The 27,566-nt window shown below is 36.0% G+C and overlaps 1 protein-coding gene across 1 annotated transcript in view; it reads left to right on the top strand.

The window, feature by feature from the left end:
- Positions 1-27,566, top strand: part of STK3 (serine/threonine kinase 3) — a 282,030-nt gene that overhangs the window by 25,392 nt on the left and 229,072 nt on the right. Inside the window, 2 exon segments of the mRNA XM_047842418.1 lie at positions 9,527-9,607; positions 18,585-18,713. Of these exon segments, the coding sequence (XP_047698374.1) occupies positions 9,527-9,607; positions 18,585-18,713 (210 nt within the window).

Below are 27,566 nucleotides of genomic sequence, written 5' to 3'. Positions count from 1 at the left end.
CACATGTGCTTTCCATCTCATTCTTCCACCCTTTCCAGGGACGTGCTTTAGTAGTTATGTCTTGTTCTCACTTGTATTTTCAATTTTCCTTTATTTTACTAATTCATTCAAAATATCATTTACCCTTTTTCAAGCATTTCTAATGGTTTTTGTTTGTTTGGCTTTATGTTCCTTCTCAAACTCATGTCTCCAGTCACTTATCCTTTCCAGAAACTTCCAAGTGGACTGCGATCCATAATTGTTGTCTCTGCCTCTTCACTTTATTCTGTTGTCTCAAAGCATTGCAGTTTGGTTTCTGCCTTTACCACTCCACTAAATTGCTCTTGCTGTAATCACCAATAATTTCCTTACAACTTTTTTGGGTAAATGTTATAGACATATAATTTGCATAGAATAAGGTTCACTCTTTTAGTTTGGCTTTTTTTTGGTTCAGCAGTAGTCATTTTGAGATTTGTTCAAGATCTTGAATGTAGTAGTTTGTTAGGTTTTATTATTATTATTATTATTATTATTATGAGTATTATTCCAGTGTATGGATTTACCATAGTTTGTTTATTCATCTGCTAGTTCATGGACATTTGGAATTTTTTTAAAAGTAGGTTTTATGCCCTGCTTGGAGCCCAGTGTGGGGCTTGAACTCACGACCCTGAGATCAAGACCTGAGCTGAGATCAAGAGTTAGGACACTTAACTGAGCCTCTCAGGCACCTCTGGAATTTTTTTTTTCTTCCAGTTTTTGATTTTGAATAAGGCCGCTATGAGTTTTTGTGTACAAGTCTTTGGTGGACATAGGTTCTTAAATACCTAGGAGTAGAATTGCTGGTTTGTATAAGTGTGTGCCTAAAAGTTTATAACAACTGCTAACCTGTTTTTTGAATTGACTAATTTTTCATTTCCAATATCAATGTATGAGAGAGATCCTCTTGTTCCATATCCTTATTAATACTTGTTATTGTCTTTATAATTTTAGCCATTTTTGTGGGTGGTATTACTTTATTGTAGTTTTATTTTTCATTTCCCTCATGACGCAATGTGCTTATTAGCCATTTGTATATTTTTTGTGAAATGTTTGCACGTATTTTTTGCCATTTTTATCTTTGGGTTTTTGTTGTACTATTGATAAGAATTCTTTATATATTAGAGTACAATTCCTGTATCACATTTTTTTTCCCCCAGAGCCACTTCTCCTAGGTAATTTTATATCAGTGTTTGCATGTGTGTGTTTGTGTCTTGGATTCAAGTGAAAATAGTACATCACCCCCAAAAGCAAGGAAAGCGATCTTTTGTCAAAAGATGAAATAGTCAGCCAAACCAAAATCAGAGATGATCCAGATGTTGGAACTGTCATACAGGGACTTTGAAATTACAGTGATTGCTATGTTAAAAGTATCTGGTGAAAGGTGGACAACACCAGTGAAGAGTCAGGAGAATTCACCAGAGCAATGGAAATTATTGGGAAAAAAAAGGTAAATAAAGATACTAGAAATAAAAGACATGAAATAAAGAACTTAAATTGGTTGATAGTATTGTTTGTCTTGTGTATCCTTACTGATATTTTGGTAAACTTATTGTGTAAATTACTGAGAGAGGAGTGTCAAAATCTCCAGTGATTATTATTTTGGATTTGTACTTTTCTCCTTTCAATTCTTTCAGTTTTTGTTCCATGGTTTTATAGCTATGTTTCAGGGTGCTTACATGTGTAGGGTTCTGTCTTCTTGATAAATTGATCCTTTTGTCATTATGAAATATCCTTCTTTATCTCTGGTGGCATTAATTTCTCTGCAGTCTTCTTTGCCTGATATTAATACAGCCACTTTAGCTTTGTTTTGATTAGTTTCTCATGGTATGTATTTTCCATCCTTTTATTTAATGTCTTTGTGTGAGTTTTTTTGTAGATAGAATGTAGTTGGATCTTGCCTTTTTAATCCAGTCTCACAATCTCTCTTTTAATTGAATGATTTGACTCCATATATATTTAATGTAACTAACCAATAGAATTTTGTTAACTGCATTTTTCTCCAGTTTTTTTTTCTTTTTTTTTTTTTTAATGGTTATTTATTTTTGAGACAGAGAGAGACAGCGCATGAATGGGGGAGGGGCAGAGAGAGGGAGACACAGAATCTGAAACAGGCTCCAGACTCTGAGCCATCAGCCCAGAGCCCGACGCGGGGCTCGAACTCACGGACCGCGAGATCGTGACCTGAGCTGAAGTCGGACGCTTAACCGACTGAGCCACCCAGGCGCCCCCTCCAGTTTTTTTTTTCTTAATAGTTGCTCAAGGGATTATAGTATGTGTCTTTATTATAACCAATTTTGGGTTGACTTAATTCCGGTAAAATATAGCAAGTTTGCTTCAATATAGCTCCATTTCCTTTCCCTTTGTTTTATTATGTGTAGTGTGTGTGTGTGTGTGTGTGTGTGTGTGTGTGTGTGTGTGTGTATAATACCTCAGAATGTTACTTCAGTAATACAATACTATAATTTTTGATTCAAACAGTCTTTTGTTTTTTAAGATAAATTGATCTTTTATGTTTATGCAAATATTTACCATTTCCTTTAATCCAGAAGTTCTTTCATTATTTCTTGTAGAGAAGCTCTCCTAGCAAGAGATTCTTTCCGTTTTTGTTTATCTGGGGATGTCCTTATTTCCCCTTCATTTTTGGAAGAGGAATTTGTTGGATTTAGAATTCTTTCAGCACTTTGAGTGTTTCCTTTCACTGTATTCTGACTGGCATGGTTTCTGATGAGAAGTCAGCTGTTACTCATATTCTTCTTGTTCTGCTGTTCATGATGAGTCATTTTCAGTTGTCTTTTGGCAGTTTGACTACGGTGTGTCTAGCTGTGGATCTTTTTGTGTTTATCCTACTTGGGATTTGTTTACCTCTTGGATGTGTACATTAATGCTTTTTAAACCTTAATTTTTCAAATTTGGGAAGTTTTCAGCTACTGTTTTTTCAAATAATTGTTTCTGCCCCTTAGTCTCTCTTTTCTCCTGAGACTCCCATTACATGTGTATTGCTATGTTGTATGTATCACCAGTCTCTGAGACTATTTCTTCATCTTCTCTCTTTCTCTCTTTTATTCAGCTATCTGAAAGTCTATTGATTCTTTCATCTTTTTTTTATTCTTTCATCTTTTATCTCAGATATGCTGTTGAGTTCTTCTAGTATATTTTTTATGAAAGATTTATTTTTCAAGTCTAAATTTTACATTTGTATTAGTTTCTATTCGTCTATTGAGATTCTCTGTTGAGTCATTTTCAAGATATTTTTCTTTAATTTCTTGAACACAGATTCATCTTTTTAAGCATATCTAAAATAACCAATTTGAAACCTTTTTCGTATATATTCAATATCTAGGTCCACTGTAAATCATTTTTCTTCTTCTTTTTTAAAAATTTTAAAAATTTTATTTATTTTTGAGAGAGAGACAGAGTGTAAGTGGAGGAGGGGCAGAGAGAGAGGGAGACATGGAATCTGAAGCAGGCTCCAGGCTCTGATCTGTCACCACAGAGCCCGAAGTGGGGCCCGAACTCATGAACTGCTTGATCACTACTTGATCTGAAGTCTGACGCTTAACTGACTGAGCCACCCAGGCACCCCTGTAAATCATTTTCTATGACTGTTTTCTTTTCTGTTGATTGCTCTTTATTGACTGCTTCCTGAATATGCTTTCCTGTTTCTTTGTATGTTTCATAATCTTTTTGTTGTTGTTGTTTTGTTTAAAACTAGACTTTTAAAATAATACACTGTAGACACTCTAGTTTCTCTCCTTTTTCCTCCAGTTTTTTTTTCTTTTTATACCTCCTTGGAGTTAAACTGTGGCATTTATCTTCTTGCAGTATTTGGCTATTAATGCCTCTGCTCTTTTTTTAATTTTTTATTTTGTAGCCAGGATTATTTGAAATTGCCTCTTTTCTACATAACTTAGTGATCAGCCAGTGATTTGGGCAGAGGTTGTGCTTAAACACCTTGAACCTTTATGCCTTCTACTGTCTGCTGATATAGCTGTGTATGTATTGGGGGAGAGCATTCAAAGCTGTAGCTAGTTTTCAAGTCTTTTTTGGCTTTTACTTTTCATGGGTTTTTGTTGGGTCTCCTATGCTTGTGTGCATATTTTTCTAGTCAGCCATGATATATGGAGAACTCATCTCACCCTTTCATTTTCAGATTCTTCCTGTTAAATTTCTGACTAGTTTGTTGTTTACCCAAGCTTGAATGTCAAAGCTGTGGGTTTGACAATTTGTTTATTATTAGGCTTACCATCTTTAGTTGACAAAACTGCCAGTTTTTGATTCATGTCCCAAATTGAGCCCATTTTTTTCTGGCAGCAAAGTTGCTACTTTTCATAGTCAAGCTTGTCCTAGTAAAACTGTAGTTCTTGCTACTGATGGAATTGGGGGACAGGTGATGGTAACAGCCCTAGGCTGGAAGGCCACACAGTCTTTCTGTTGTTACTCAAAGCCATTGCAAGGTTTTAAGAATAAATGCTTTTCAATATGTTGGCTGCTTTTGTTTCAATTTTTTGAGTCATAAGCTGGTTGATTTTGACAACTTGTTCAGTGTTTTTGTTTGAGGAGCATATGTCAGCCTCTTCACACTATCATAGCCAAAAGTAGGGGTATTTCCTGATATATTTTAGTTTAAATCTACAGTCTTTCCATTTTTTTCTGTTTGTCTCTATCTGTTCTTTTTTCCTTCCCTACCCCCCCCCCCCCGCCCCGCCCCATCCCAACTCATGCCTTTTTGGATAGAGTAATTTTTATTCCATTTTATCTCCACTACTGATGAATTAGTGGTACCTCATTGCTTTCCTTTTTTTTTTTTTTTTTTAATTTTTTAATGTTTATTTTTGAGAGACAGAGACAGAGCATGAACAGGGGAGGGTCAGAGAGAGAGGGAGACCCAGAATCTGAAACAGGCTCCAGGCTCTGAGCTGTCAGCACAGAGCCCATTGTGGGGCCCGAACTCAGGAACCGTGAGATCACGACCTGAGCTGAAGTCTGACGCCTAACTGACTGAGCCACTCAGGTGCCCCTCGTTGCTTTCTATTTTTAGTGATTCCTTGAAGGTTTACAATATGAATCTTTAACTTATCAAAAATATTTCTTCAAATACTTAAAAAAAATTTTTTTAATGTTTATTTAAGAGACAGAAACAGAGCACGTGTGGGGGAAGGACAGAGAGAGAAGGAGACACAGAATCCTAAGTAGGCTCCAGGCTCTGAGCTGTCAGCACAGAGAGCCCGGTGCAGGGCTCAAACTCACGAAGAGCAAGATCATGACCTGAGCTGAAGTCGGACGCTTAACCGACTGAGCCACCCAGACGCTCCTTTCTTCAAATACTTTTATACCACTTCACATATCATGTGAGGCCCTTGTAAGAGTACATATCTTTTTCATCTCTCTTCCTTTGTGCTGCTTTGTACTATATTTTACTTGTACATGTGTTATTTAACCCCATGTTAGTCGTTATTTTTGGTTTAAACAGTTATGTTTTAAATAAATGAAAAAATGGAGAAGTTTTTCTTTTTTTCTGTTTTTCTAAGTCACTAAGACCCTGTGTTTATTTTTTGTTTGTTTAGTTTAGATGTTTATTTTGAGGGAGAGAGTATGCACATGCATGTAGGGGAGGAACACAGAAAGAGACAGAATCCCAAGCAGACTCCCTTCTGTCAGCATAGAGCCTGATGTGGGGCTTGCACTCACGAACCATGAGATCATGACCTGAGCTGAAACTGAGAGTGTGATGCTCAACCAATTGAACCGCTCAAGTGCCCCATAAGACCTCTTTTTTAAAGCTGTGGTAAAACAAACAAACAAACACCCAAAACATTAAATTTATTATCTTAAGAAATTTTTAAGTTCGGTAGTATTAAGTATATTCATAATGTTGTTCAACAGATATCTGGAACTTTGCTACCTTGCGACACTGTGACTCTGTACCCACTAAACATGAATTCTACTTCCTCTTTACCCCCAGCTCTTGGCAACCACCTTTCCACTTTTGTTTTTATAATTTTGACTGATATGTCATGTGAGTGGAATTATGCAGTATTTGTCCTTTTGTGACTGGCTTATTTCACTTAATGTGATGTCCTCAAGGTTCATCCATGTTGTAGGTTTCATTCTTTTTTTTTCTTAATGTTTATTTATTTTGAGAGAGAGAGAGAGAGAGCGCGCGCGCGCGCGCGCGCGAGTGGGGGAGGGGCAGAGAGAGAGAGAATCCCAAGCAGGCTGTGCACTATTAGTGTGGAGCCCAACGTGGGGCTCAGACTCATGAACTGAACTGTGAGATCATGACCTGAGCTGAAATCAGGAGTCCAACACTTAACTGACTGAGCCATCCAGGTGCCCCAGGACAGTTTTCATTCTTTGAAAGTTGCATACTATTCCATTGTATGCCTATACCATATTTTGGTTGTCTTTTCATCTGTTGATGGACATTTGGTTGTTTCCACCTCTTGGCTATTTAGAATAATGCTGTAAACATGGGGTACACAGATATTTCTTTAAGATGCTGCTTTGAGTTCTTTTGTATATGTACCCAGAGGTGGGATCAACGGATTATATTGTAGTTCTATTTTTAATTTTTTGAGGAATCTTCATATTGTTTTCCATAATGGCTGCACCACTTTACATTCCCACCAACAGTGCACAAGAGTTCCAATTTCATGGGGCGCCTGGGTGGCGCAGTCGGTTGAGCGTCCGACTTCAGCCAGGTCACGATCTTGCGGCCCGTGAGTTCGAGCCCCGCATCGGGCTCTGGGCTGATGGCTCAGAGCCTGGAGCCTGTTTCCGATTCTGTGTCTCCCTCTCTCTGCCCCTCCCCCGTTCATGCTCTGTCTCTCTCTCTCTGTCCCAAAAATAAATAAACGTTGAAAAAAAAATTAAAAAAAAAAAAAGAGTTCCAATTTCTTCACATCCTCATTATTGTTATTTTATGTTATTTTTAATAGTTTTAGTGTGAGTGCTTTTATCATGAAAGGATATTGAATTTTGCTAAATACTTTCTCTGCATCACTGGAGATGATCATGTGATTTTTGCACTTAATTTTAAACAAATGATTGCATTTCATTTGTTGAACCATTATTACATTACAGGTGTAAATTCCACTTGTTCATGGTGTATAATTCTTTTAATGTGCTGTGAATTTGGTTTGCTAGTATTTTGTTGAGGATTTTTGTATCAGTATTTAAGGATATTGGTCTGTAGTTTTCATGCTGTATGTGGTTTTGGTTCATAGTAATGCTGGCCTTTCAGAATAAATTTGGAAGTGTTCTTTACTTTTTAGTTTTTTGGAAGAGTTTGAGGAATGTTGGTGTTAATTCTTCCTTAGATGTTTGATAGAATTCTCCAGTGAAGCCCTTTAGTCCTGGGCTTTTCTTTGTTGAGAGATTTTTTATTACTCCTTCAATCTCCTTAGTATTTACACATCTACTGAGAATATTTATTTTTTCAGGATTCAATCTTGATAGATTATGTATTTCTAAGAATTTAACCATTTCTCCTACATTATCTGATTTGTTGGTGTATAATTATTCATAGTATTTTCCTATAATTGTTTTTATTTCTGTGAGCATGAGTTTTGATGTCCCCTCTTTCATTTCTAATATTGGTTGTTTGAGTCTTCTCTCTCTCTCCCTATCCCTCCCTCTCTCTCTTTCTCTCTCTCTCTCTTTTAAGTCTAGCTTTGTTTGTCTAGGGTTTATTAATTTTGTTGGTCTTTTCAAAAAACAAACTTTGGGTTTTTGTCTTGGTCTGTTTAGGCTGCTACAAATACCACAGACCAGGTAGCTTATAAACAACAGATTTGTTTCTCATAGTTCTGGAAGCTTGGAAGTCCAAGATCAAGGTGCCAGAATGGTCACATTCAGGTGAAAGCTTGCTTTCTTTTTCATAGTGAGCACCTTTGTGTGTCCTAAAATGGAGGAAGGGATCTGAAGCAGGCACAGAGCCTGATGTGGGACTCGAACTGTGAGATTGTGACCTGAGCCTGATTCTGATTATCCTTTGATAATGTTTTGATTACCATTTCAATATTGTTACTACTAATTGGTCTGTTCAGATTTTCTATATGGGAAGTGATAGTTTTTAAAAAAGAGTTCCTTAACATGGTTTACAAAGCTTTTTTAAAATTTGACTTTGCTTACCTCTACATCCTGTTCACTTTTTCTTTATTCATACTGAATTATTTTAGTTCTTCATACATGACATTTCATTCATACTGAATTAACTTTGTTCTATCAAATTCACCATGCATAATCCTTCTCACCTCTGTTTCCAGATATCTGCATATGCCATACATATAGATGATTTTTAAAGAAGGCAAAACAAAACAAGAACACATTTCATTATGGCAATGTGGAAGTCAGATAGAGTAGAAAACTAAAACCTCATAAGTGAAGTCAAAATACAATTGAAAATATTTGAAACCTAAACAAAGGCAAGTTTACCTTGTATATAGATAAGAAAAAGACCAAAAAACTTGAAGAGAAATGAACAAAGGAAATGAATAGATGGTCTAGTTTCATAATGATGTTAAAAGATACTCAGTTTCACTCAGAATACGAGAAATACAAATTAAATGTATTCTGAGTGACACATTTTCAGCTAACATATTGACTGAAATCCAGATATGTAGTTAAATACTTTGTTGGTGAAATTGTGGGGGAAGAGTCTCTCTCATGTATTAGTGGTAGGATAATAAATTGGTGCAAGCTCCCTGGAGGGCAGTTTGCTAGTATCTATCACTATACGTATATATTTATATAACATACAGTTATAGTAGATAAAACATAAAATGTAATCAATAACCTTAATAATTGCTATGTAGTTGTTACTATAGTGATTATATTGTATTATTTGTTATCAAATATGATTATGCTTATAGTACATATACTTGTTCAATACATATGCTTCTATATTTTTTTGTGTGTGTATGTATGTGTATATGTATTCTCTGGATCTTGCAGTTTCACTTCTGGGAATTTATCCTACAGATGCACTGGAACATGTGTGAACTGACTTACGTATACATTTATCCAGTGCAGTGTTGTTTATAATAGCAAAAGGAAACCTAGATATTCATAAAAAAGTGATTTGTAAGAGATGCTACATCTTTGCAATAGTGTAGGATGTAAATGTAAAAAAGAATGAATGGGGATGCTTTCTATGTACTTGTGTTGTAGATTCTCCAATATAGGCTACATGTTGTTAAATGAAAACAGCAAAGTTATAACAGTGTGGGTAGAAAGAGTGTGTATAAAATGCTATCTTATGTGTTAAAAAGGGTGAGAAGTAAAAATATATATTCATATTTGTATAAAGATTACATAACAAGCTAATAAAAGTAGTCATTTGAGGTGTTCTGGGAAGATTAGGAATAGGGATTGAAACGAGACTATTTGCCTTATGTTTTTTATATTGTTTTATTTTTGAACTATCTGAATAGATTACCTCTTAAAAATGAAATTAAAAATTTTATAAAAAGTCTTAAAATATTTCTCTCTCTCTTTTTTTCATCAGTAAGCTAAAAAAGCTGAGTGAAGACAGTCTGACTAAGCAGCCTGAAGAAGTTTTTGATGTATTAGAGAAACTTGGAGAAGGGTAAGTACAAAAAATATGAAAGTAGCATTAGGTAATGACAGAAAATTATAAATTACTATATAATATTAATCTTTCACTAGAGTATATTTTATTGAATAGAAGTAGTATAGAGAGAACACACTTCAACATAATAAAGGCCATGTATGACACACCCACGGCATACATCATACTCAGTGGTGAAAAACTAAAAGCTTTTCTTCTAAGATCAGGTGCAAGACATGGATGAACACTCTCACCACTTTTATTTAACACAGTACAGGAAGTCCTAGCGAGAGCAATTAGGAAAGAAAAAGAAATAAAAATATCCAAATGAAATAGGAAGAGATAAAATTGTTTCTATTTGCAGATGACATGATATTATATAGAAAAACTCAGAGTCCACCCAAAATTTGTTAGAATTAATAAAATGATTATAAATGAATTATAATTATATCAGAAAGAAGGAAACACCTAGGAAAAATTTAACCAAGGAGGTGAAAGATCTGTTTATTGAAAGCTGTAATACATTGATGAAAGAAATTGAAGACAAAAAGATATTTTGTGCTCATAGATCGGGAGAATTCATATTGTTAAAATGTTCATACTACCCAAAGCAATCCACAGATTGATTGCAGTCCCTAACAAAATACCAACGGTATTTTTCACAGAAATAGAACAAACTGTTGTACAATTTGTTTGGAACTACAGAAAACCCTGAATAGCTAAAGCAATTATGAGAATAAAGAATTAATCTGGAGGCATCATGCTCCCTGATTTCAAACAATATTACAAAACTGTTGTAATCAGGGGTGCCTTGGTGGCTCTGTTGTTTAAGTGTCCAACTTCGGCTCAGGCCGTGATCTCATGGATTGTGAGTTTGAGCCCTGCATCAGGCTGTCTGCTGTCAGCACAGAGCTTGCTTTGGATCCTCTGTGCCCCTCTCTCTGCCTCTCCCCTGCTCGCATGCTCTGTCTCTCTCAAAAGTAAATAAACATTAAAAAAACCCTGTAGTAATAAAAATATTATGGTATTGGTATAAAAACAGTTACATAGTTTAATGAAGCAATATAGAGAACTCAGAAACAAACCCATGCATATATAATCAGTTAATTTATAACAAAGGAGCCAAGAATATACAATGGGGAAAGGAGAATTTCTTTAATAAATGATGTTGGAAAACTGGACACCCACATGCAAAAGAATGAAACTGGGCTTCTGTCTTATACTCAAAAATCAACTCAAAATGGATTAAAGACTTGAATGTAAAACCTGAAACTTAAACTCCTAGAAGAAAACATGGGCAGTAAACTCCTTGACGTTGGTCTTGACATGACATTTTGGATTTGACACCCAAAGAAAAGGTAACAGAGGCAAAAATGAAACAAGTAAGTGGGACTGTGTCAAACTAAAAAATGTCTGCAGTGGAAGGAAACCATTAATAAAATGAAAAAGCAACCTGTAGAATTGGAGAAAATATTTGCAAGTAATATATCTGATAAGGGGTTAATATCCAAAACATATAAAGAACTCATACATCTTAATAGCAAAAAACCCAAACATTTTAATTAAAAAATGGATAGAGGATCTGAATACATGTTTTTCCAAAGAAGACATCCAGATGGTCAGCAGGTGCAAGAAAAGATGCTCAACATCATTAATCATCAGGGAAATGTAAATCATAACCACAATGAGCTATCACCTCACACTTGTTAAAATGGCTCTTACCAAAAAGACAAGAAATAACAAGTATTGGTGAGAATGTGGGGAACAGGGAACTGCTGTGCCCTGTTGGTGGGAATGAACATTGGTGCAGCCACTATAGAAAACAATATAGACGTTCTTCAAAATATTAAAAATAGAACTACCGTATGATCCAGCAGTCTCTCTTCTGGGTATATGTATGTGAAGGAAGCAAAACCATCATCTTGAAGAGATACCTGCATCTTCATGTTCAATGCACCATTATTTACAACAGCCAAGACATAGAAACAATGTAAGTGTCCCATTGATGGTTGTATGGGTAAAGAAAATATGGTATATACAGATGGGTAAAGAAAATGTGGTATATATGGATGGTCCCCAATTTATCTGGGTTGACTTATGATGGTGCAAAAGTGATATGCATTCAGTAGAAACCATATATCAAATTTTGAATTTTGATCTTTTCCTGGGCTAATGATATGTAGTATCATAACCTTTCTTACGTTGGTAGGCGGCAGAAGTAAGCCACAATTCTTATTCAGCCACGCAGTCATGAAGGTAAACAATTAATACACTTACAACCATTTTGTACTCATACCACCATTCTGTTTTTTACTTACAGCGTAGTATTCAACAAATTACATGAGATATTCAACACTTTATTACAAAACGAGCTTTGTGTTAGATGACTTTGCCCAGCTGTAGGTTAACGTTAAGTGTTCTGAGCACATTTAGGATAGGTTAGGCTAAGCTGTGGATGTCTGGTAGGTTAAACATATTAAATGCATTTTCGTCTTAAGATATTTTGAACTTACTATGGATTTATCAGGACATAGCTGCCGTATAAGTCAAGGAAGATTCATATATATAATGGAATATTATTCGGTCATAAAGAGGACATTATGTTAAGTGAAATAAGTCAGAGAGAGAGAAATACTGTATGATCTCACTTATATGTGGAATCTAAAAAGCCAAGCTCATAGAAACAGAGAACAAATTGGTGGTTTCCAGAGAGAGGATAACGGGGAGTGGGAGAAATGGGTGAAGGGGGTCAAAAGGTACAAACTTCTAGTTATAAGATAAATAAGTTCCAAGGATGTACATATATAGCATGGTGATTAGTTAACAATGCTATATTAAAGATTTCAGTGTTGCTAAGAGAGTAGATCTTAAAAGTTCTCATCATAAGAAAAAACTTTTTTCTGACTCTGTGAGCTGTTAGGTGTCAACTAAACTTGTAATCATTTTGTAGTATATACATACATTAAATCATTATGTTGTACACCTTAAACTACTACAATATTATATATGTCAGATATATCTCAATAAAAGTGGAAAGAAAAAAATAGTAGTAGTAATTAAAATTAATATACTTTGTAGCAGTCAATATGAATTTGAAAATACTGGATTGTGCTAAATCTAGTAATTGTGTTTTTCAGAGAAGTAGGATACACACACACACACACACACACACATATGCACACATACATATATATATATATATATATATGTATATGTATATATATATATATATAAGAAAGGCAAGAAATGTGCCATAAAGTGACTCACAAGGTTTGTTAATTTGTTCTGTCTGGTGTTCTTATTAATAAGCTTGAAAGGTTTTGACTTTGTTAGGCAAGTGAACATAAGACCATCTTTCAGGATGTTGGGACTCATTTTACTCGGGAAAAAATGAGTAATAGATTGTAAATAGAGTGTCTCAGTGAGACAGAGGAATAGTTAATATGATTTAAAATAATAGTAGAGAAATGTTTCAATTTTAGCACATAGGGACATTTAATGAAATGGCAGAGTATAAAAGAACTTTCAAAATGATGAAAGGCATAAAACAATTAAAATGGTGTAAACCAGTGAGAGCGAGGAAAAGGAAATAGAGGAAACAAAAATGTAAAATAATAAGCTAAATGTAAGTTGGAAGGAATAAAATGAAATATATTGTTCACTAAATGTCAGTTATCCCATTAAAAGACAAACTAGTAGGGTCAATTAAAATGCAAAAATCTAGGAATATGCTATTTATAAGAGGCCTGTAGGGTAGAAATATAGGGATAGTTCCTATTAGAGATGCCGATAAGAAAGAGATAATCCTACAAATAAAAATAAAAAGAAATAGGAGTGGCAATATTTTTATCAGGTAAATTAGTTAAAGTTAAAAGATCTGAAGTGAATAAAGAGGGGTTAATATCCAAATAAAGAATAATGAGAGACTTAAGGTAGTGGCATATAAGACAATTTATATGAAACGTATATGTGCCAGTCACTATGACAGTTAAATTTGTGAAGGAAAGCTGTTAGAAATGTCAGGGGAGTCTCATAAAAGTATATTCAGATGGGAGGTTTTCATAAATCTCTTTAAGAATTGGACAAGAGTAATAGAAAAAAAGACATAGAGGATCTAAATATTGTAATCAACAAACTTGATTATATTTATAAATATACAGTGTATATCTGTGCTTGTATTACAACATATATTTTGGCATTCCTCCTTTTTTTGGTGTGTTCATAAAGCATTGATTAAAAAACTAACACATTAAAAAAAAAGATTTTGTATGTCTCACTGTTGATTATAGTTTGTTAAAATTAGAAAGAAATAATTACAATATGATAAAACCCATACTTGTTGGAATTTAGTACACATAGTCTGAGGTAACCTATAGATTAAAGAGGAAACTATGAATTATTTAGAAAATGAAAAAGAGAACAAATCATACCAATATCTGTGGAATCCAGAGAAGGTGTAATTAGGGGAAAACATTTAGTTTTAAATTCCTTCATTACTAACAAAGAAATACCAAAAGAAAAGAACTTAGTGCTTACACGGTGAACTTAGAAAAATAATAAGATGTACCCAAAAAATTAGGAAAAGAGAATTCATAAAAGAAAAAGCTGAAATTAATGAAATAGAAAATAAAATTTAGAAATGATTAATACAAAAACTATTAGAGCAGATCAATAAAATAGTTAAACCTCTTCTGACTTTGACTAAAGAAAGAAGAGCAAAATGATAAAAAATTTGGAATAAGAGAAACAGTTTGAAGAATTTAGAGGCCACTATATGTTGCTCTAATGACAACTCATTTGAAAATCCAAAAGTAGATGTTTTCATAATGTAAATTCTATAAATTTCATAATAAAATATAAATATATAATAATATTAATTGATCCTCAAAAAAGTAAATCTTAAATAGATCATTTACCATGGAAAAGATGGAAAGATAGATCTCTGTTAATTAAAAAAGATACCAGCTCATAGCACTGGTATTCACAAGAGCCAAATGTGGAAATGTTTATCAACTGGTGAATGGATAAAATGTGATATATCTGTACAATGGAATATTATTTATCCATTAAAAGGAATGACGTACTGATACATGCTACAGTAGGATGAACCTTGAAAATATTCTATTTAGTGAAAGAAGCCAGATACAAAAGCCATATATTACATGATTCCATTTATATGAAGAATTCAGAATAGATAAGTCCAGAGACCAGAAAGGAGATTCCAAATGATTTGGTGCTAGACAGAAGTAATGATGATACAACATTAAGAATGCACTAAATGCCACTGAATCGTACATTTAAAAGTGTTGAAAATGGTGTATTTTATGTTATATGCATTTTACTAAAAAAAAAAAAAGCTAAGTCTTTAAAGGGCACATAACTGCAGTTATTTTTATGAAGCCAGCATAATTTTAATATCCAAACTTAAATGTATAAAAAAAAAGAAAATTCAGCCTTACTTTGCTACCCATTATGATTTTCATGCCTGCTTTGTCTCTGGTAGAAAGATTTTGCTAGTTCTTTTCACTTCTTTATGGATCCTATCTCTCATTAAAATTAGGGAGCCCATTTCACTGTTGGCATCTCTGTTATCGCTGACCTGCACTATAGAGATTCCAAGGATGCTAGTAAGGGGAGTATCTTCTGGACCCTCTCAGTGAACATAGTAGGAGTTCGGTGAACAAGTCAAATATAATATATCCATTCCAGTATCTTATCTACTTGAACCTTTGGTCTCCTTTCTCTAATGTATACTGAGGATCTCTGGCATTTCTCTGTTGGCCACTTTAGAGTCCAAGTTTCAGTTAACTAGCTGAGCATACTGTTGGGAGCATACTCCTAACTGTTTGAGATAACACACTGGGTCTGGAATTTCTGGTCTTGTATCCATATCTGTGAATTCCTTTCTCCCTAGAAATCTTGGAATCTATTCCCATACATATTCTTTAGAATTCTGATAAAAACTGACAATAATCTTAAAACTTTTTTGGTATGAAAAAGCAAGGTGCTGTTGCATCAGATTTTATATTCATCCCTCTGGTGTCTGGGGATTTGAGTGTAGTTATAGGACTGGAAGCAATGAGAGGTGATGGAGGAGGATCTACATTCCCCTGAAAAGTGACTGCCTCAGGTGAGGTCATTATGGAGTCTTTAGGCATTGTGAGGCTCCCCTTCTCCCACTGGGGAATAGGGTTGCTTTTGTTGGCAAGGGAGGCTTGGTAGGTTTGGGGGGTTCAAGGTACTCAGATTAATAAATGTCTACTTCAGTGTCTCATTACCAACTCACTGGATACCTCTCTTTATAGTTAAAAGTCTAACTTTAACAGAATAGACCTGGTGATGTTGTGAATTTAGTTTGCAGTGTAATTCAGCTTCTAGCATAGATTGGACCTTGAGTTTATTTTCAGAAGTCTCAGCCCTGTGCCTATAAGAATTAAAAAATTCTTTTGGGGCATTCAGAAGTTTTCTGGTTCTCAGTCTTGAGCTGGAAATTTAAGCTCTGAGCTTGTCGTATTTGTTATGTAACTTTTCCAATGTAGGCCTGTTCTATAGTATATTTCCAATATAGCCTGTTCTATAGTATTTGTACTCTTATTTTCATCGTAACGTTCTAATGACACAGGTACTCAGTCTTCTAAAGCTTTACTTACTCTTTAGGCAACTAAGGGTAATAATTTAAATAATTGTTTTGCCAGTGAATGCCATAGACTGTCAATATTCTATTTGTACTTGCATTGAAGCCATTACTGTCTTCAGATCTAAGAAAGAACTAATTCAAGCTTCTTATCGTTAAGATCTTTCCCTTGGAACCACTTACTATGCCAAAAACTATTGGTAGCAGGGTTTGATCAGGAAAAGAAAAGCTCCTTGATGTACTCTGGTTATAGAGAGTTTATTATAAAATTAGGAGCTCAAATGACTTGTTGAAGGGCCGCAGATACAGAGGTCATCCAATCTGCTAATGAAGGTCAGAGAAGCCAACACTAAACATCTCTGCCTGAAACACTGAAATGAGTGTTTCTTAAAAGCTCACTGGGAATCTACTGGAATCCTTAAGAATCTTTGAGAAGCTCCCACCAACTCTCTTATTCTGTAGCAACATGTATTGGTCATCAAAAACTCAGCAGGAAGCCACCGTATATGTCATATTTGTCAGTGCATCTGCTCCAACTACATCTGGAGAATGATGGTTCTCCTCAACTTTTTGCCGTTCAGATTTCGTGCATATTCTTCTCATTGTCAGACGCTTAACTAGGTTCCATTCAAGGAAAGGAATTCTGGGAAATGTGGTTCCCAGCTTCTCTTTTGCAGTAATGAGACTTTAGAAGAGAGTGATGGTGTTCATTCGCAGTAGATAACCCATCACTGAATTCTGTATTGGCTTTTGAGGGAATATATATATATATATACACACATACATATATATATATATATACACACACATATATATATATATATGTATGCATGCACACCTGCATGTTTATATACATACATATGTATACATACATATATGATGTTTAAGGGGGGAGGTATATGTGTGTGTGTGTGTGTGTGTATTTTTACGTGCATAAATTAGGACTACATACACACAAAGGTGTCTTTGAGTATCAAATTAAAGAAATTACTTCGGGGGGCGCCTGGGTGGCTCAGTCGGTTAAGCGTCCAACTTCAGCTCAGGTCACGATCTCGCGGTCCGTGAGTTCGAGCCTCGCGTCGGGCTCTGGGCTGATGGCTCGGAGCCTGGAGCCTGCTTCTGATTCTGTGTCTCCCTCTCTCTCTGCCCCTCCCCCGTTCATGCTCTGTCTCTCTCTGTCTCAAAAATAAATAAACGTTAAAAAAAATTTTTTTAAAGAAATTACTTCGGAAAGCTTAAAGAAACAGAGGATAGGATAAAATTCATTTTATTAGGGTAGCTTGTTTATCACTTATTTTTCACTTATTTTAAAAGATTATAAAGTGGAAAGTGATTCTGCATAGCTTTCTAATACTAGGAAACGTGCCATGTCTTTCAATGACTTGCTCTTCTTTCTCCTCTGCAGAAATGATTCAGTGGGAAGAGTATGGTCTTTGGAATCATTATATGTTTAAATTCTTTGTTAAATTATATGTTTAAATTCAGTATCTGAGTCTCTGTTCCCTCATTTATAAAATGTTGGTGGTAGTATTTTACCTCACAGTTGAGAGGGTCGAATTCGATAATGCATGTAAAACACTAATCCTAGTACCTGGCTTACTGTAAGAAAAGAAAGTGGTAGCAATGTTTACTTTGTCTTCTAATTCATACCAGAGTACACATGGCTTCCCTCTCTCGTTGTTTTGCACTTTAAAACACATAAATATTTAATTGGCAAAGTTTCAAGGGTTGTAGCAGAGATGATTTTTGGGCAGGGGGCCATTAGATCCTATTACTCCTTTGATTTACCTGTAAGTGTGTGGTCTTGCTCTTGAGGAGGAGGAGGAGCATTTGAGGAGACCTTGGATGTATGACAAAGGGAAAACCAGATTCCTTGCTTCTCTAACTTTGGTAATAATGTTGTCCTCAGCTGAGGGTTTCATTTTGCTTTTATTCGGTCTGAACAGGCATGGGGCTTTGATATTTTGGGGATGATTATGCTTAAGGTGAGATAGGCCTTTTCCCCTAACTTGAGACTTTGGCTGTTTTTGTTCTATATTTCATTCTTTTAATTTTCATTTATATCTTCTTAATGCTGCATTTGTTTGAGTTGACAAACCGTAAGTCTACTTCTTTCATTCATAAGGAAAAAAGCAAATCTTTATATATGAACTTGATGATTTTAGTAGATTTTAAGTATATAATTGAAGCATTAAAGCTAAGGTATAATTCACTTTTCTTATTTGTTTACTTTGAGTTATCACCATTAAATAGTGTTTTAAACCAGAAAAAACTACATGCAAAAACTCACTCATAGTAGACTTTTTCTCTAATACCTATGATGTTTGAAAGGAAAAAAATAAACGTCTTGGTTTCTTTTAGGTCTTACGGAAGTGTATTTAAAGCAATACATAAGGAATCTGGTCAGGTTGTGGCAATTAAACAAGTACCTGTTGAGTCGGATCTTCAGGAAATAATCAAAGAAATTTCCATAATGCAACAATGTGACAGGTATGAAGAGATTTTATTTCTTTATTTACCTTCATTCTGATGAGTTTTGCTAATAATATGTAAGAAAATGTATTCTTTGGACATCTGGTTAGCTTTCTGACTTTCCATCTGAAGTGAGACTAATCCTTCAAGGAAGATAAGGATAGTTTTGTGGTGTTGTCTTTAGGACTTACAGTTCTAAGGGGGAAATAATCTTATAAAGCAACATATGGTGGCAGAAAATACTTAAGCCATTTTCTTATTTTCAGGGCAAATTATGGGTGAAAATTATTTTTTAATGTGAAGGGGGATCATTTAACAGTCTTTTTTATATAGTTGTTTTTACTAATTAAAAACAGCCATGTTTTATGTAACTCTAATTCATTCAACAAACATTTACTGAGCATTGCTGGTGGGCCAGCTGCTACTATGCCAGAGTCCAGGAATACCAAAAGAACTAAACTATTGCTTTTCTTCTTGAGGGGCTAGTGATCTAGTTGGGAAGACAGATACTTAAATAAATAGCTATATAATACAGCACAGTCCCTGTACTCCCTGGTGCATGGGGTGATGTGAGAGCAAGGAGGCAGGGTACCTTAACTCCCAGCCAGGAGTTATGAAGTCTGGCATGCTGAGGAAGAGTTAACTAAAATTGTGGAGAAATGGAGGGATGAGAGAGAGTAAAGAGAATTATAGGTAGACAGGTGAAAATCAGCTCACTGGTATGTGCTGTTCCGACAAGGTTTAGAATTACCGGAGTGGAAGGCATGAGACAGAGATTGGGGTGAAATGGGATAGGGAAATGGAGCTGACCGTGAAGTGTCTTATGTGCCCTGTTAAGTAGTTTGGTCAGAAACGCAGAGTTTATGAATTAGGACTATGTTTAGCCTATAGTTACTTAGTTGAAGAGGGATTTCATTACTCTCCCTTTACAGTGGTTTCCAGGTAGGGTTGGTATAGCAGCATAAAGTAACCACAGTCTCAGACTCAGACTTTTTTTCTTATACTGTGCTATCCTTATTACGTGGCTTGTGTCCTCATGCTTATTATCTTGTGGTTCGAAGAGGGCTGCTCTTGCTCCAGCCTTATGTTTATGTTCCAGTAGAAGAAAAAAGGGAAAAGGCAGGAAAGAGCTTTCCCAGAAACCCTCAACTTATGTTTTAATCATCAAAATTGATTGAGCCACATGGTATATTACAGCTGATGACTCAGGGGAATCTGGACACATTGTCACCTCTAATCCGATCAGGGCCCAATAGTAAAAGGTCTATGAAAAACTTTCTCTTCCAAAAGTGTATAAGGTCCATATATTATAAGCCCTTTGGCTAATGAGGTGACTGAATAATCATAGAAGAACTTTGTTGCTTGAGTCTGTTCAGTTTTGCTTTTCCTTATTGTGTACTACATATTTAGATTATATATTTTCCATAAAGGCTGTATAACTGGAAATTCAAGTGGTTATAGAAAAAAATACATTCCTCAGCTCCCAGATAAAAATATGTAATTCAAAGTTTTCCCACACCTTACTATTAATCTGGTAATTTGATAAGAATATGGTTACCACAGTTTGTTGTAGAAAAGAAAGATTGAGCATAGAATAGTGTTGGGCCTATCAGGGGCTTAATACTTGCATGTTGCTATTACTACTTTATTCTTATGATTAAGTGTAGTTTAGGGACTGCTGTTGTCCTTTAGAGATTTTAACTTGAGTGTGCTCTGGGAAAGGCAGGGTTGCAAATATTACCTATCATACACATCTTCCTCTAATCTTTGTGCATCTTAGGACCAATCAGCTCTTGCTCACATTTCTTTCTCAGCTACCTGTTTGTTTCTTTTGCTTTCAGTTTTCACTCTTCCAACCCATTTTCTACCCTAAAACTGGAGTGATCTTTCTAAAATGCAAATGTAATTGGGGCGCCTGGGTGGCGCAGTCGGTTAAGTGTCCGACTTCAGCCAGGTCACGATCTCGCGGTCCGTGAGTTCGAGCCCCGCGTCGGGCTCTGGGCTGATGGCTCAGAGCCTGGAGCCTGTTTCCGATTCTGTGTCTCCCTCTCTCTCTGCCCCTCCCCCGTTCATGCTCTGTCTCTCTCTGTCCCAAAAATAAATAAACGTTCAAAAAAAAAATTTTTTAAAAAATAAAAAAAATAATAATAAAATAAAATGCAAATGTAATTAAGCCATTCCTTGTTTAAAACCTTAAATGCTTTCCCATTGCCTGGATAGATCCAACCTCCTAAGCATGGCATATACAGTCCTTTATAATTGTGCCTGTGCTTCCAGTCTTCTGTCTTACCTGAGTTTCTCTTTTAAGCACACTTTTACTTGCATTCTCTGTCACCTGACTCTTAAATTCTGTGATTTTGGGAGTATGTCTTAGTAAGTGCCCTGGATCTTGCCACACAGTGGTTACTCAAATACGGGAATTACTGATTCTAGTCCGGGCGACTCAACTGGAGAATACCCAGAAGGAACTTCGTGTTAAATGTTCTTAGACCAAATTTTTAATTATTGCAGAGAAGCCTCTGCAGTTCCTGTTCTGTTAATGGCATCATCACCTACTTAGTCTCCCAACAACAAAATTGAGAGTCATCTTTATTTCTTTTCTGATACTTCTGAGGGCACGATCTTATAGATTCTCCTTCTGAAATGTCTTCACTATCTTTATCCTTCTCTTCATTTCCTGAGAGGGACTCATATTACCGCACGTTACAATGCCTAGCACTACTGTACTTTTTGTTGAGTGAATGTGAATGGATACGGTATGAATAAGGAATATGGAAGAGTGTTGTAGGTTGAAGGAACCCTAGGGAAATCTGGTCCTTTGTCATTATATATTTTAAACTACTCAGGAGAAAGAAGAGTAAAGAATAAAAGGAGAAAGAAATGTGAATAAAGTTCTAGAAATTTTGTACCACTTTATAGCAGAATGTCTCATATTTGTTGACTGAAATATGATGGAACAATTACTGGTAAAAAATAGTTCATGCCTTTTGGATTTTACTTTCAGATTCACTGTTCACATGAAATAGTGAAGAATCAGAAAAATTAGTAGGTTAAAAGATCCTAAAAATACTAAAAGGACAAGTAAAAAAAAAACAAACCAGGAAATGACAGGGCAAGCATTACATTTTAGCTACTAATTACTAGTGTTAATTTAGATGTGGTATCAGGAAACTAACATACAAATGATTTGTAGGAGAACAGTACAAATTGAAAAATTCCCACTTAGAAAAAATGAGATTTGCATTTTTGAAATTAAAATAAGGTCTATTCAGCTATATGAACATTTGGCAAATTGTCTATAAAAAGAGACCAGAGGGTGTTTAAATTTTTTGTTCATTTTAGTGAATATTAAACATGTGTTTAATACTGCATTTTGGCATAAATATTTGAGGGAGCCCATCTACATTGTTTATTACAGAATCTTTTGTGTCTAGTCCAGTGCTTGGCACGGAGTAGACATTTAATAAATATTTGTTGAATATATAAATCATAGAATGTTAATGTTAGGCTAGATCTCTGTAGGGTCTATTAATTTAGAGTTTTGCAAATGTATTCTGCTCTAAGGAGGTGCGGGTATTTTCCTCCAACAGTGAAGGATTGAGCAGAATGAGAAACTTCAGCCATTGCTTTTATCTTTTTTCTATATTGGGGCTCATTCTAAAATTTTATTTGAGGAAAAGACTCCTTGTGCTAAAGCATATTTTAGAACTTAAAAATTTTACATATACAGAAAATGGGGCCTAGAGATTTTACATGAATTGTCCCAAATCACACAGCTAGTTAGTGACTGGGATGCCATAAGAACACACATTTGCTACTCTAGCCTGTGCTGAAGAAAGCAGCATCTACAGAAAGATTCCAGCACTTCAGACTGAAGCACTCTCAAGGCATTGCTAGCGGTGGAGGCAGGAGCTGGTCAGTAATAGTTAGGAATACTGTGTGCTAGGTAATTTGGAGACAAGGGAACCACAGTTGATATGGCCCCTATATTCCTTGTCCTTACACTACTCATGGAACTTCTCCTGTGTAAACCAGGAGAAATGTGTTGTTACCACATGCATCAAGGCACACAATTATTCACTTATTTATGCACTCAACTAATATATATTGAGTACATACTGGTAAGGGGAGCCTTTATGCATTGCTCACAGGAGATACAACAATGAAGGAGTCTTAGACTTTAGAGGGACTTTCAGTTAGATGGGAGAGGCAGATGAATGGATGGACTGTTTTATACAGTGTGATAAGAGCTGGGATGGGCTAATTAGGGAAACTATGTAGGTTGGAATACATATCCAACACCTCACCATTGGAGATTCAGGGAAAGCTACTCCAGGGAGGTTATACCCAAACTAAGTGATTTAGAATTACTTAGATTTGGGGGGCAAAGAGGAGAGGCAATCCATGTGTTGGGAATAGCACATTTTTAGCTGGCCTGCTTAGAGGCTTCTACCAGAGTAGTCCCTCTCCTGCCTGTTCTATTTGCTGATGTTTCTGGGTAAAATTCCATTAAAACACTGTTAGTGAGGGCCTTCCCCCCCACAAAAAAAGTTTGAAAATCACCATACTGAAGGATTTGTGATGAATTTTGGCAGTTTGTATTAGTTCATGTATATGTATATTCATTTTTGGGTGGGCCCAGAAATAAATTGCTGTGATTTAGATTTATATTGGAAACAGCTCAGTTTTCATAGGAGAGTATTCATATAGCCTTTGTAAAAACACTGTGTTACCCCTATTAAGTTTAGAGCACTGTTAAGATGGTAGAAGGATGTTAGTGAAACTTCTGTAATGAAAAATAGCCATTTCTTAGTATTTTAATTTTCACATGCTCATAATGGGAGGACTTTAGAAAATATTTGCAAAAGGCTTACCTGTTAAGGTCTGTTATCAAAAAGGTACAAAGAATCCCTAAAACTTAACAAAAATATGAGCAACCCAAGTAAAAAATGGGCAAAAGGCCTTCATAGATACCTTACCAGGAAAGATATGCAGATGGCAAATAAGCATATGGAAAGGTGTTTCCCATCATATGTCATTAGAGAAATGCAAATTAAAATGAGATACCACTACACACCTGTTAAAATGACCCAAATCTGGAACACTGACAACACCAAATAGTGGTGAGGATGTGGAGCAAAAGGAACTTCCATTCATTGATGGTAGCAATGCAAAATGGTATAGCCAGTTTAGAAGTCAGTTTGTCCATTTTCTTACAAAACTAAGCCTACTTTTAGCTATATGATCCAGCAATCATACTCCTTAATATTTATCCAAAGGAGTTGGAAACTTACGTTCACATAAAACCTGCACACGGATGTTTATTGCAGCTTTATTTATAATTAGCAAACACTTGGAAGCAACCAAGATGTCCTTCAGTAGGTGAATGCATAAATAAACTGTGTTACATCCAGGCAATGGAATATTTTTCAGCACTAAAAGGAAGTGATTTACTAAACTACGAAAAGACATAGAGAAAACTTAAATGCATATTACTAAGTGAAAGAAGCCAATTTGAAAAGGCTACATACTGTATGATTCTCACTTTATGACATTCTAGAAAAGACAAAACTAAGGAGGCAATAAAAAGATTATTGGTTGCTAAGGGTTAGCAGGGTAGGAAGGGTGAATAGATGGAACACAGAGGATTTTTAGGGTAGTGAAACTACTATGTGAAAAGGAGACAGGAATGGAAAGAATATGGTCATTAGGCATGGGATGTGCCAAAAAAAAAAAAAAAGTTGGGGAAGATGGTACATAGTTTCATTGGGCTGAAGGTGTTAAATAGGGGAAGGGACATACATGAACGGGACAGAATGAAGCGGTGAGGAGGTGGCACGGGAGAGAGGAGTAGAATATGGCTTATGATTGTCACCCCAGTAATCAAGGCATCGTGTTTCACCTTGCTTCCTGGTGTATGCAGTAATTTGACTTGCGTCTTCCTTGTCCCTCCACCCAATAGAATTTTTAAAGGCATATTTAACTATTTAGCCATGGCAAGACTACACAGAGTTACTGGATTCTCATAAGTCCTATAAACCCATGCAGCATCCTTAGTCAAGGTTCTTAGGAATTATGGCTGAATTAAAATTTTGTGTGTTGCTTAAAATTAAATAGCGTAGAGCTAGTGTTTTGATGGAAACTCTGCCTCCTCTAGCGTTTAAGAATCAATGTGTGGTTAAAAAACATGTTAAGAAATCTAAATAACTGTATAGTTTGTTACCTTGCTGGCTGAAATGAACAGTGACCCCTTTGACCCGTGACAGTCCTGCACAATGTAATCCTCTTTAAATTCTTGCATAAACTTCTTCAGGAGTTCTCCATTGCCTTGACTGCCTTTTTTAGTCACTGAAGTTTACTCCTTTGTCTCCCTAGCTCCTGCCATTAGGCCATCTATATTGTTTAGTAAACATTGATTATTTTAAAATGATACATAGGGGTGCCTGGGTGGATCAGTTGGTTAAGTGTTGGACTTCAGCTCAGGTCATGATCTCATGGTTCATAAGTTCAAGCCCTGAATCGGGCTCTGTGCTGACAGCTCAGAGCCTGGAGCCTGCTTCGGATTCTTTGTCTCCTTCTCTTTCTTCTCCAACCCCCCCTTCACGCTCTCTCTCTCTCTCTCTCTCTCTCTCTCTCAAAAATAAATGAATAAACTTAAAAAAAATAATAAAATGATACATGAATGAATGATGAATGAATTTAAATGAATGATGTCTATGTCAGTGGAAACAGACTGAGTTAGAAGTCACAGGTCGTGAACTCTTTGACCATATTAGTACCTGTGTATATAATTTTTTAAAATCACAGCGTTAAATTATAATCTTTTAAAAATGATTTTATTAAAAAATTTTTTTTACTGTTTATTTTTGAGAGAGTGTGAGCGGGGAGGGGCAGAGAGAGAGGGAGACGGAGAATCCGAAGTAGGCCCTGCGCTGTCAGTGCAAAGCCCATCTCAGGGCTCGAACTCACAAACTCTGAGATCGTGATCTGAGCCAAATCAGATGCTCACCACACTGAGCCACCTAAATTTTAATCTTAATATGTCAGTCTTAAGCTTATGTTCAGTGTGCACAACATAGAAGAAAACCGGCTTACAGTCTCTTAGCTTGCCAGTCTATGTCATTATCAAATTGTGTTGAGTGTACCTTGACAATATCTCATGAATTTGTTTTCTTTGCTTTTTCTTTTACTCTCCCTTCAATTCACCAACATCTCTTTTTAAAAATGTAGGTTTTATTATTGTTTAGGTGTGGTGAGACCAATGGATCAGGAGATAAATTGTTACCCCAAGAGGAGGGAGCCTGCGGTGCAAGAGTGGGTGAGAAGGGGAGAGGAAGCTTATACAGGGAAGCACCAGGGTCAGATAGGAGGCAGAAGGAGAACATGGAAAACATGGGCAAGAGCCTTTATTGTGATTCTATGGGAAGGAATGGATGAGGTGGGGTAAAGAGGTCTAGGATTGGTTGGTTTGAATGATTTCAATGAGTAATGATTTCACTGGGTGTAGGGCAGTCCCTACTTGTTTGGTACATGACTCTGGGTTGATGAAGTTAGGGGAATAGTGACCCTGGCGGTGGTTGAGGGTATGGACTCCAGATTGGTTTGATTGCATAGGAAAGGTATGCTCACAGGTGCTATTTCTAGGAATTAGCTAACCCTAAGAGGGACAGTGGAGGCCTTGTCAGCAGGTCCTTGTCAAAGCATCACAAATACAGAAAATAAGAAGATATGCTTATTATGATCTCATGCATACATAGATTAACATAATCTTCTAATTGGTCTACCTGTGTCTGTTTTGCTTTCCTGTAATCTAGCTTTCATGCAGAAGCCAGAGAAATCTTACAAAATATAAATTAGATCATGTTATTGCTGTGCTTAAAATTCCTTCTCAGATCTCTTGCATATCTAATAAAGCCCTTATCTTGGTTTTGAGGCTCTTCATTATGAGGCTTCTTTCTCCATCTGCAACTATTGTGTTAAATCTTATTCTTCATTCTATTCTAGGTACACTGATCTTTTGATTCCCTGAGAATGATTTGCTCTTTTTCTCCTGAGGCCTTTGCACAGACAGTTCTTGGTGCCTGGATGTTCTTTATCTGGTTAACTTCCAGCCAACCTTTGAATCTTCCCTTAAATGTTATTCTTTTGGGGAGGCCTACATTAGGTCCCTTCTCTTAGCTTTTCTGTGATTATTCATTTGTTCACTTATTCAGTGCTTTTGTTTGTATTTGTATGTTTGTACCTGTAAAAAGAGAGATATTGAGGATAAAATGGAGAGCAAGCCAGATTGGCACCTAACCTCATAGAGCTTCTTTTTTTCTGGGGGAGGCAGGTAAAAGTCCCAAGTTAAGGGACTACCGTGGTATATGGGTTCTGTGCCATTCTTTCATATGAGCTAGAACAGTTTTTTTTTTTAATTTTTTTTTTAACGTTTATTCATTTTTGAGAGACAGAGACAGAGTGTGAGTGGTGGAGGGGGCAGAGAGAGGGGGAGACACAGAATCCAAACCAGGCTCCAGGCTCTGAGCTGTCAGCACAGGGCCCGACACGGGGCTCAAACTCACAAACCATGAGATCATGATTTAAGCCGAAGTCGGACGCTTAACTGACTGAGCCACCCAGGTGCCCCTAGAAAGTTTTATTTGGAGAGATGATGAATGCAAAATATAGTCTCAGCCAGTTTATCTCATGGCAGCCCTCTTATTTTATTTTATTTTTTTAACCACAGTTACTAATTACATTTATTTGTGAGCTGACTTCTCTAATACCAGTGTATTTTCATGCTGGTGTGTGCTCTCTGAGAGTCAGGGTTGAGTCTGTGTGGTTCACCACTGTGTATTGAATATCCGGCTTAAGCAGAGGGTCAATGAA

The sequence above is a fragment of the Prionailurus viverrinus genome, chromosome F2 (genome assembly GCF_022837055.1).
Source record: "Prionailurus viverrinus isolate Anna chromosome F2, UM_Priviv_1.0, whole genome shotgun sequence".
Classification (NCBI taxonomy): domain Eukaryota; kingdom Metazoa; phylum Chordata; class Mammalia; order Carnivora; family Felidae; genus Prionailurus; species Prionailurus viverrinus.
The sequence above is the reverse complement of the archived record's forward strand: the minus strand, read 5'-3'. Positions and strand labels throughout refer to the sequence as shown.